This window comes from Pseudorasbora parva, chromosome 20 (genome assembly GCF_024679245.1).
Source record: "Pseudorasbora parva isolate DD20220531a chromosome 20, ASM2467924v1, whole genome shotgun sequence".
In the NCBI taxonomy this organism is placed as follows: Eukaryota; Metazoa; Chordata; class Actinopteri; order Cypriniformes; family Gobionidae; genus Pseudorasbora; species Pseudorasbora parva.
In genome coordinates, this window is record NC_090191.1 from 21226260 (window position 1) to 21238848 (window position 12589).

General features: G+C 35.2%; 1 protein-coding gene across 1 annotated transcript; it reads right to left on the bottom strand.

The window, feature by feature from the left end:
* Window positions 1-378: 378 nt before the first annotated feature.
* metap2a (methionyl aminopeptidase 2a) lies at window positions 379-12100 on the bottom strand. The gene is made up of 11 exons (XM_067427080.1): window positions 11895-12100; window positions 10353-10454; window positions 9264-9329; window positions 6592-6694; window positions 5773-5934; window positions 5360-5541; window positions 4227-4321; window positions 4059-4155; window positions 3866-3969; window positions 3065-3180; window positions 379-1100 (listed from the first exon to the last, which is right to left on the bottom strand). Exons 1-11 carry the CDS (start codon window positions 12049-12051, stop codon window positions 848-850), a joined length of 1437 nt encoding a protein of 478 aa, XP_067283181.1. The 5' UTR covers window positions 12052-12100; the 3' UTR covers window positions 379-847.
* Between the last annotated feature and the right edge of the window lie 489 nt (window positions 12101-12589).

The window sequence follows — 12589 nt, forward strand, 5'->3', positions numbered from 1 at the left end:
CAAAATGACTAGTTTGTTCATAAAAACTTTCCTATGTAATTACAGCAATTAACCAAAGCATAAAACTTAACTAAACTCTTGCATAAATTGTTTGTAAACCTAAAACTAGCTGCATCATGCCATATGCATGTGTAAATGTATACCCTACGTAAATCAATAAAATGTAATTATGTAATTGTCCCATTTAATGCGTACATTGTTAATACACTCTTGCATTAATTGCCACAATGCAGAATTTATTCATAACATTTGTGGTTTAAACACCTGATACTTTAAGCAGTTTCCTATATATATTGTCATAGCTACTATTTGAAAATATTTCCCGTTTTTAAATTTGTACTCTTAAAAAACACACCACTTAATACAGTTTATTTTCAGTTTATTTTGTCTTTTAAAAAAAATTAAATTATAATAATTCAAGGAGTTCAAAATCTAATAGTTACTAGATGAGACAGCCATTTGATAGTATACAAATACCAAAAAAACTGTAAAAGCTGTGCGCATTACGACTGACTTCCTGATGAATTTGTTTTTCTTTTGCAAAAGCCCTTCAGTGACGTGTAAAGTCAAGCAGCCGTACTCTTTACATTCTCTCATTCACTACACAGAGTACAAATGAGTACTTTATCTTGTACACAAAAGTCTTTATCTTGCTCACTTCGAAACACATTGATTTGGGCTCTGTCTTGTATGCATAGTAGTTTGCCTAACTTAATGCTGAGTATATGCTGTATGGTCAAAATAGCATTTCAGGTTTTAAACTAGTTTCCTCTTTTAAGAATACATATGTTTGTTTATTTTTTTTTGCGTGGGACTGGAGTGTGGGTGTTTATACATTATGTACATCTCAGTAGTCATCTCCGCGGCTCACGACTTCTTTGCACGTAGGTCTGAGCAGGATGGTGTGTTCAAACTGAGCTGTGTACGAGCCCTTGCCGTCACACAGAGGGGGGTAGGGGTCGATGATGCCCAGGTCGCACAGGTTCTTCAGGGCCATCAGGTACTTGCTTTCGCCCAAACGGTCAAGCCAGCGGCGACAGAACGCCAGGGTGCCAAAGTTCTCGTTCACCACGTTTAGCAAGTGCTTTGCCCTGGGCAGCCTGAAGTTCATTAAAGAGAGGTTACAAAATGTTTCTTTCAATTTATTCATCTGGTTTAAAGAATTGAACAGTTTGATCATTCTTCAAAGCGTCTACTTTTGTGTTCCGCTGAAAGTCATAAAGGTTTGGAACAACAGAAGGGTGAGTAAACAAACATTTTTGATCAACTATTCCTTTATTAGCATTAAACTTCTATTAAATGTGCATGCCTGTTAATGTGTTTCTGTGCAAACTGTTTATAAACCAGCGCATTTCATGCTATGCAGAGTTAGACAGACGTCAGTCGCTGAGCACCGCAAACGAAGCAGCAGCCGCCTTTTACAGTTCCTCCTGAGCTAAAACAATGGCCATAATTAGTCATTTGGCAGAGGTGGAAACCTGTGACTTTATACTTGGAGCAGTTCGTGACTCAAATTTATGTTTCAATGTCAACACTATCATCACCAAAATGAATCTGCAGCAGTCAGGTGCTTCAAGTTTGAGCTCTGTAAATTGTTTGTTCATTATATTGTAATGTTGTGCTTTAAGTCATGAGGTAATTTAACGACTTAAGAGGTTAGTTCACCCAAAAATGAAAATTAGCCCACGATTTACTCACCCTCAAGTCATCCTAGGTGTATATGACGTTATGAGTTATATGAGTTATGTTAAAAATGGCCTGGCTAATCCAAGCTGTATAATGGCAGTGAATTGTTGCTTTGTTTATGAAGTCCATAAAAGTATCAATCATTAACTGCTCAGAATTTCACAATTCTCAAAATCAGAGTTTGACTTTTTTTCCCCTTGCAATTACGAGTTTGCCTCGTAATCCTGACTACATAACTACAAGATATAAAGATTTTGAAAAAAAAAAAATACAAGAAAAATTGTCAGAATTGTAAATTGTGAAGTCTGAATTGCAAGTAACATTTGCAAGGAAAAAAGTCGCAATAATCTTTTTGTTTTTATTCGGCGGCAGAGCCAAGCTTCCATATATCCCTGTACCACTTTAATCTAATTTAAAACCATATATTTTCATATATTGGTATTCATAGTTTCCTCCCTATGATGTGAACTATTCCTTTAAGACCAGAAAAGTTTTTAAACAAATCTTCCAAAACTGCAACAAAACGCTCTACGTGCACTAGAGTACAGAGTATATGAGTTATGAATGGCTGATTAAATATGCACTATGTAACTTTTCCATCCACTAGAGGGCGCCTATTCAAAACAAGGCTTAGTGTGATGACACCAAGTTTGAGTGCAGCGCCTTGAGACGTGGTCTTCACCTCACAGTTGTAGAATGAAGCAGAACAGGGCCGAGTGTTGAAGGAGCTGAGCAAGGCAGCTAGAGCGATTGTTATGCAAACACACGCCACGCGAGCAGCCGGCGCCATTTTCGCTTACTCCCTCGCACGTACTAGTTCCTTGGTTAAAATAGCAATTTTCTCACGATTTACAAATTGTTGGATACATTTGGGATATTGTAATTACTCAACTGAACAAAATATTTAAAGGAACACTCCACTTGTTTTGAAAATAGGCTCATTTTCCAAGTCCGTTATAGTTAATAGTTTATTTTTGAATCCATTCAGCCAATCTCTCTATCTGGCAGGAGCACTTTTAGCATAGCTTAGCATACATCATTAAATTGGATTGGACCATTAGCATCGTGCTCAGAAATTACCAAAGACTTTATTTTTTCAAATTTAATATTTTTCCTATTTAAAACTTGACTATTCTGTATTTACATTTTGTACTAAGACCAACAGAAAATGAAGAGTTGTGATTTTGTCAGACTATTTTCTATTCCTGCGTAATAATACGGAACTTTGCTGCCGTCCCATGGGTGCAGCGGCACAATGATAATACACAATGCCTGAAAATAGTCCTCAGAGAGGTAACTTCCAATGCGACCGGCGACCGGAAGTTTGTGTAGTTGCAGAGAGTTTGTGTAGTTGTGTAGTGCACCCTAAACATCTTACCTGATTGGCACATGTCCAACATCAAAGTTCTTCATGTAATGGGAGCAGTCCATGTCATCGTGCACGACTCCTTTACCAGTGCTGCCAAACGTCTCGATAGCGTACACCTCGCCCTCCTGGACGTCAAAGGAAATGAACAGAGCCAGTCAAAAAAAAAAAAAAAATCTTCATACTTTTACAATAAACATGATGAATATAACAAATTGCCTTTTCAGTCTTTTAATACTTAAGTTCCTGAGTTTCAATAAGACAATTATACAACTGCAATTAGCTTTAGCATATATGCTAGCATACAACAGTAACCACTGGGATTTTTGAAATTTAAAATCAATACTGTTCAAGTGTATATTGCACACAATCTGTATACTACTGTACACAAATCATACTGTATACAAAGTAGTATACATACTGCCTTGTAATTAAAAGCAACGCGTAAGCAACAAGGAAAGTTTCAACTGGTAGTAACTAGACTGTTGTGACTTCACCTCATGTCATAAATAAAAATGGTGGCATTTTCTGCTTTCATTCAGGTTGTGTTAAAACAATAATCAAGATAAAATGTAAAAAATGTATTATTTATGTGATAGTAATATTCTGATGTATAGCAGAATCTGACCAGACAAGAAACATTAGCATTTAGCATTATACATTTTTTATAACCATGTCAGTGTTCAAACGATGGTTATGGCCTTTTTTTGGTTCATTTGTAAAAAGTCAATTAGTATGCTATTCCAGACATAGTCAAAGTGATACAGATACCTTCAAAGCAACACACACAAACACACACACACATGCACACACCTCCATTCTGGTGGCTTCTCCTCCCTTCACTATAGGCACAGTTTTACCAGCATGTATCCGATACTGACCAATAGAATGCCCGTTCAGATTCCGGATAGGTTTCACTGAGGAAACACACAATCAGGTGCGCTTATTTATATTATTATTAATACGAATTTGCAAGAAATTATTTATTTCCTATTTCATTCAATACCTTGGTACGTTTTCCCATCTATTTCAACCTCGTATGACTCCATCACTTCCTGTATTGATTCTCCAACATCACAAAGACGTACATCTATACCTGCACACTGTGAAGAGAGAGAATGTTACTTCTGCACACACATGATGACTTTATTGTGTCAGTCTCACACAAGCTCACCTTGATGCCCGTGTCAGTAGCATCTTTCACAGCCTCAAGCAAGCGGTCATACTTTGGATTGAAGGTGACAGTGAAGGCACAGTCAATGATCCTGCCTAAAAAACACATGCAAAAAACATAAATAACATAATACATTAAATAATATCCCCCCACTTTCCTAATTTCTCAGATAATGAGAAAACAATTCAGCCAAATATGTCCAAGGTTTGCTAGTGTACAGCTGCATTTTTGTTTTATTAAAACATGATATTGAATAACTAACTGTATCAGTAATAATAATAATAATAATAATAATAATTGTTAGTTATTATATTTTAATAATTGAATATAATAATAATAATTGAATAATTATTTTATATGAAGTACTTTACATGGCTTTTAATTAAGATTTAATAATAATAATAATAATAAAATCCTTATTTTATATTAAGTACTTATCATAGCTTTTAATTATTGTGATTGTATAATAATAATAATAATAATCATCATCATCAATTATCAAACTATTATCATCATTATTATTAAAAGTCAATCGTCATATTTTATTCTTATTTTATATTAAGTACTTTACATGGCTTTTAATTGAGATTGTTTATTAATAATAATAATCTTAATCGTCATATTTTGTATTAAGTACTTTACATGGCTTTTAATTATGATTGTTTACTATTATTATTATTATTATTATTATAACTATTATTATTAGAATTAATAAAAGCCAATAGTCATCATAAATAAATTCTTATTTTAAGTACATTACACTTATAATTATTATAATTATTATTATAATAACAAAATAATGAATAACTATTATTATTATTATTACTATTATTATTATTATTATTATTATTATTATTATTATTATTATTATTAAAAAACAGTCATCATAATTTTATTCCAGTTTTATATACTGTACTTTGATTAAATATTAATTTAACTACATTGCTTTTAATTATAATTAATTAATACTTTTATATTAGTATATAAATACTTAACTATTATTATTATTATTATTATTATTATTATTATTATATTATTATTATTATTATACTATTACACAATTATGATTATACTATTATTATTATTATTATAAAGGCAACTTTTTTTAAACAGTGTGTCGTCCATAGTCATACCGTTGATGTGTGTCCCGAAATCAATCTTGCACACGTCGTCGTACTGGAGGACTGTGGGGTCTCCAGCGTTTGGTGTGTAGTGAGCAGCACAGTTATTCAGCGAGCACCCGGTAGGAAACGCCAGCCCTGCGTTCAACCCGTTCTCTTTGATCAACCTCCTGCTGCAGTCCTCTAGCCGCTCGCTGAGCCAGAGAAAACATGTAAAAAAGATGGCTTATGAGCTGCCACTAATACCAAAAATCAACTTGCTGAACTGGACACTGGATGGCATTGATGTCCGTTTCTTTAATAAAGAACATCACTTCAACTGATATTTTCGAAACAGGTTGCAGTTGATTTTTTTCTATTTTAATGCCTTTAAAAAAATACACAAATACACAGGTTTACAGATATCAATGTCATAATATCCTCACCAGATGTCAATCATGGTCATTCCGGGTTTGATCCAGCTTTTCACATATTGCCGCACTTGCCGATGGGCTTCGGCCGCCTGACGGAAATCATTCCACATCTCCTCATTGGCTTTATCCATCATTTTCTTCTCCTCACTGCTCGTTCTCCAAGCGACGCTAGACCTGAGAGGTCCAAAAAAAACTTCAGATGATGTAGCATTTATTTACCCGGAGAATATCCACCATCATATAAGCACTATTAAAGATGGACCTCTAAATGTTTCTCTAGGCCATTACATACTTTCTGTAAGGATTGGGAAAAGTCTCACAAATTGGGTGAAATGCCGGATTTTAGCTGATGTGATATTAATAATGTACCAGTCTTTTGAATAAAACATTTAAAATATTTAAATAAATAAAAAAGTATAAAGTACATCACAATTAATACATTTTACGTTGTCCCCTGTCAGTAGACATTCGTTGAACATTTGTCTAATCAGGTTAAAAGTTTATTTAGCTGATTGGTTGCACCTTCTCTGACATTTCAGGTGAAAGTTTGGCAAAGTCAAGTCATAAACGCCTTCGAAGATGCCGCAGGAATTCAATAAGAGGAAGTTAAGTTTACAAGCTGGCACTCGCACACACAGCGTTCACAACTATTTTTGGAGAGAGTACTTTAGGAGCGAGGGAACATGAGTGACCTCTATGCTAGTAGTCTCAGCGATATAATATTACACCGAGCACAGGGTAATACGAGGTAGAGCGGCCCGTGGAAAGTACAAGGTGACCTGAAGGCGTTAAGGAGTGTATTCACATTGAGAAAAGTCAAAACATTCTTACCCATCCTGCGAAAGAGGGTATTCACACTCCTCACCCACAGGAAACACGCCACTGGTGTACAGATCACAAATGGGGATGGATGGAGGGTCCGTTTGGGTTTTGGCTACAGGAGAGAAGGTAGAGATCAACATCTTCAGTAAATGCATTTAAAGGGGTAGGTCTCCCTCATTTTATTCTAAACCTCTATGAATGGAGCTCAACAGAAGGTATTTCACAGAATGTTCACACTGCTCGTTTCCATACAATGAAAGCGGAGCTATCTAATTGGATAGCATTTGGGCACTAAATGTGCCTACAGTTCACACAGAAACTGCATTAAAAAAAGAACGCTACCTGATGATATTCACAGACAGTCTAAAGATTTTGGTCAGTCAGAGTTGATAGAAAAGCATGTAGTGTATGATGCCCACAGACCCAGTTTTTATCAGTGACTTTAAGGTGTATGATGCGTTCCAGATTTTTTCCCCATTGGATTTTAAAAGTCAGTGGCCTTTCAGTATCAGCCAAGAAGATGCTCCAAAATGCCATTTAGGTTAGTACTTGGTAGTAAATACTTGCTTACTAAAATATAGAGGATACATAGTGGATGATAAATAGTGGATTTCTCATCCACACTGAAACATTGGAACACACTAAATTCAACTTACTACGCGTACGGTCATGCTCAAAACGTTTACACACCCCTTGCAGAATCTGCAAAATGTGAATTATTTTAAAATAAGAGGATCACACAAAATGCATCCTATTTGTTATTTAGTTCTGTCCTGACTAAGATATTTTACATAATAGCTACCCCGTTCAAAAGTTTACATACCATTGATTCTTAATACTGTGTCATTACTTGAATGATCCACAATGATCTTTTTTGTGTGATGGTTCCTGAGTCCCTTGTCTGTCCTGAGCAGTTCAACTGCTTCTTCAGAATCTTTCTTTCTTCAGAAAAATCCTCCAGCATCTTTTGCATATTTGAACCCTCTCCAGCAGTGACTTTGAAATCCATCTTTTCACACTGACGACAATTGATGGATAAATTGTACTTGATTTAGTCTTCCGGGAAACATGCAAGTATCTTCTGTTGCTTCTGAAAGGCAGTACTAAATGAAAAATATATAATATTTAGACAAAATAAGAAAAATTTGGACATATCATCCAGTTCAAAAGTTTATGGAGTTGGCCCTCCCTTTGCAGCTATAACAGCTTCAACTCTTCTGGGAAGGCTTTCCACAAGGTTTAGGTGTGTGTTTATAGGAATTTTTGACCATTCTAGAAGTGCATTTGTGAGGTCAGGCACTGATGTTGGGAAAAGGCCTGGCTTGCTGTCTTCACTCCAATTCATCCCAAAGGTGTTCTGTCGGGTTGAGGTCAGGACTCGGTGCAGGCCAGTCAAGTTCCTCCACACCAAACTCGCTCATCCATGTCTTTTAGGACATTGCTTTGTGCATTGATGCGCAGTCATGTTTAAACAGGAAGGGGCCATCCCCAAACTGTTCCCAAGTTGGGAGCATGATATTGTCCAAAATCCATTGGCATGCAATTCTTTTCATTGGAACTAACTGGCCAACCCCAACCCCAACCCCTGAAAAAACATCCCCACACCACAATCCCCTCTCCACCAAACTTTACACTTGGCACAATGGAGTCAGGCAAGTACAGTTCTCCTGTCAACCGCCAAACCCAATCTCATCCATCGGATTGCCAGACAGAGAAGCGTGATTTGTCACTCCAGAGTCCAGTGCTGGTGTGCTTCACACCACTGGATCCGACCCTTTGCATTGCGCTTGGTGATGTAAGGATTGGATGCAGCTGCTCGGCTATGGAAACCCATTCCATGACGCTCAACAATGCAAAAACACTATTGTCAAATGTATCCACTTGGGAAAGCGATTTCAAAAAGCTCAGTTTTCACAGGACAAAAACACCATCTCAGTGTGGACAGAAGAGAAAAAGATGCGTCTTCAAACAAAAAAATGTATTAGTATGGACAAGGCCTTACATTCTGCTTTGTATTTGTGCCATGCAGTATGTACTTGCAGCAGGTTTAACATGAAAATGCAGATGGCTAATTTTGAGTGAACAACATGTGCACAAGTCATATGGAATACTTTTTTTTATGTGTCATTTTAGACCCTGATCACTATATCCTGTCAGCATGGAAAAGAGCAGCAAAAAAATGTTCTTTCACTTTTGTATTACTTCTTTTAAATTCCCTGGAAAAGGACTGAGAGAAAATACTTTAACATCATAAGACACACGTCAGCTATAAAATTACAGGGAAAGTTTGTGGAAAAGTTAGCTGATAACATCTATTTTTTTAAGCTGACTGGAACGTTTTATGTTACATCTCTGATAAATATCTGCTAAATAACGACAAAGCATTTGGTGACACTTGGGACACGCTCAAAATCCTCAGATAAAACAAAGGCTGCACTGCAGGATTTTCCCAGAGGCACAGTGATCTGGCGTTACGCCAGTCCGCTGCATTGGCAGCCAAACACGCTCCCTGCCCCCATCAACACCAGCACACATACGCTGATTCGTACCGCGGCCCCGTAGCGACACACATTCAAAGGGGCTGCAATGACACGGCCCCAGATTCTCACAGATAACAGATCACTGCTCATTTATCTTCATTGGTCATTATCTAAAATCTTCTCCAAAAAAAAAACACTTACGTCCTTTCTTCTTTTTTGTCTTCTTTTTCTTCTTTTTCCCAGATACGTTATCAGCTTCCTCACCGTCTGTGATGGTAACATAATAATAAGCGACGTGCAATTAAAATGACATTATTCACTGTACATAATGATACTGATTACTGCTCAGTATGTATATTATATATATATATATATATATATATATATATATATATATATATATATATATATATATATATATATATATATATATATATATATATATATATATATATATATATATATATATATATAATATCTTTCTTTTTTTTCAATGTTAAGTGGTCTCTTCATTTTTTCCAGAGCTGTGTGTGTGTGTGTATATGTGTATATATATATACACACATATACATATACATATATATATATATATATATACACACATATACATATACATATATATATATACACATATATATATATATATATATATATATATATATATATATATATATATATAATTAATGGACTTTGAGAAAATGTGCATATATATATATATATATATGCACATTTTCTCAAAGTCCATTATATTGTCCAGTAGATGGCAGAAACTTTCCTCAAGTAACTGATGTTTCTCTGTATGTAGAATATTTATATTTATTCACATTAAGAATACACTTGTGTGCGCACTTAAAATATTGCTGTGCTACTACATACAGAGAAACATCCGTTAGACTAATTGAGGAAAGTTTCTGCCATCTACTGGACAATATAATGGATTTCGAGAAAATCTGCATAATTGTTGTGGATATATATATTATATAAAATATACAGTATGTTGATATTACTTCCAGTTCTTTCATCACACTAGAAATGGAAGTGGCACATTGCATTGTGGGAAGGGAATGAACATTGCACCTTGTGCAGCGCACTGTGCTTGTCTCCTGCACAATTTGACAGATATCCAGATATTGTATGCATATTTGGGGAGTGTATCAGTATGCAATTGCATACATAATCTGAGTGAATAGAATCGCTGAAGCATTATAAGAAAATAGAGGTGTGTTAGACCATTTATGTGGTAAAAAAATGAGTATAAGAACTAGAAGCTCTTATTTAAAAGTGGAATACCTTCTTCTCCATCCTCTTCTCTATCTTTCTCATCCAGGTTCTGCTGTTCTGTTAGTTTCCTCATCTCCACCTCGCCATCCTCACCTTGCTCGCTGTGTCCTGCTGCAAAGTCACACACACAGGTGAACAAGCACATAAGCAAAGGAAGTGCTAAGTGTGCCAGATGCATCAGAAGCGGCGACCTGTGCATATGTGTGTGTGTGTGTGTGTGTGTGTGTGTGTGTGTGTGTGTGTGTGTGTGTGTGTGGCACGGAAGTGAGTAACTGCTGTCAGTTTGGAAACTGTCCACAACTTCATCTCATATACTGGATCTATATGAAAGCAAACTTGGCTCAGAACAAGCCTGAGAAACAATCTGCAGCATCATATAACCTTGGTAGGGCAACACATTAGAGGTGATGTTCTAAGTACACAGAAAAGTACATGTTATAAAATAAAAATATATGCTCAGCACAATTTTACATGATCTATAACTATTATATACACATATATAGAGGTATTAAGATTTGAGCTTTAAGATTCTCTACAACACAATTCAAATTTTCCATTATTTTTGGGATGATACAAGTAACGGGACATTTGTATGGTGTTTTAAGGCATCTTGAGCACAGATATTTGTTGACTGGCCGCATTTTTCAGCATAATATTAACTGATTAAAAACAATATAATATTTTGAGATGCAGCCTATATGTAATATATATTCTTCTATTTCTATAAGAAAAAATTAACAAAAATGCATACAAAAATATAAAAAATTATAATAATTTAAATAGTATAAGATATAAATATAAAAATATTTAACATTTTATATAAATATAAAAGTTAATTTTTTTAAATATAAGTTTTAAAAAAATTGTCTAAAAAACACATGTATGTAAACTAAAAAAAGATAAATGAAAATACAAATTGCACAAAATAATACAGTAATGTTTAATACATAAATAAATACTATTTTAAAAGTAGGGCTGTCAAACGATTACATAATATGTGTGTGTGTACTTTTTATGTATAATTAATATGTTTATTTGAATACACACACATACATGCATATATTTCATAAATATTTGCATGTATATACTGAATATATATATATATATAAGCAATGAATTGTTTGACAGCACCAAAAATAAAAACAAAAATACTTCATGTTTTTTATTTATTTTAGGATCTCAAAACAGCCCACGTAATCTATTATTTTGTGTCTATAAAAAAATAATATATATAAAGACATATAATTATATGTTTAAATATAACATATTACACATATTACAAATATAACACATTAGTTTACATACATTTACAGTTTCTTCTTTTCCTGCTTATTTTCTTTAGGATACCAAAACATTCCATTATACTTAAATGTTGGAAAAACTTTTATATTCTTCTGACGCGACCCAAAACGTGGGTTTTGGGTAAACACAGTTACAGATCCGTCCAGCAGTGTCTTGAGTTCATCAGAGTTCAGCTCTGATCATTTAAAGCAGCAGTCAGAGTGAAATAGAGGGTCTCTGCACTTATTACTATATGAATGGGTCACTCACCCGAAACGGCCGACTTGCTTTTCTTCTTTTTCTTCTTCTTCTTCTTAGCGGGATCAGCTTCGTCCCTTTCCGCCGCGTGCCCGTTAAGAATCAGCGTGTCCATGCCTGGCTGTACCGGTTTCACCGGTAGCTGCTGCTCGGTCCCGTTCGCCTCCATGATTGAGGACGCGAATGGAGAGGGACCGGCGCATTGTGGGAGGAGTGGAGAAAAGCTGCCGAATCAGCTGAGTGCATGACGCGGAACGTCAAATGGCGAAAAACTAGCTCATTAATATTAATTAGGTCGTGCTGCTGACGTTGCTGTAGTAGAGAGCCTCCTAAAAGTATCTAATTCATATTCATGAACGTGTGCGTTCATTAATTGGCCAGCTGACTAGTGCGGTCTAATCCTTAGCCAATCAGATAGACCCAATGGGGAACCGTCACTTATAATGATAACTATTCCCAAATCAATCCATTGACATTGTAGAGTTTGTAACGTAGCGAGCGGAATATTTATGAGGGAATCCCATTCAGAGAAAATGTTTCAGAAAGTACAGGTTTATTTTATCTTATATCTTAAGTATGTATTCATATTCTAAAGTACCTGTAATGTGTAAAGTTAGAGTTTTGAACAATCATGTGTATAGCCTTAACTCATTTTAGTGATAGGATTTATTAATGTGCAATTTAGTATTTAGTACACAATGTTCTTT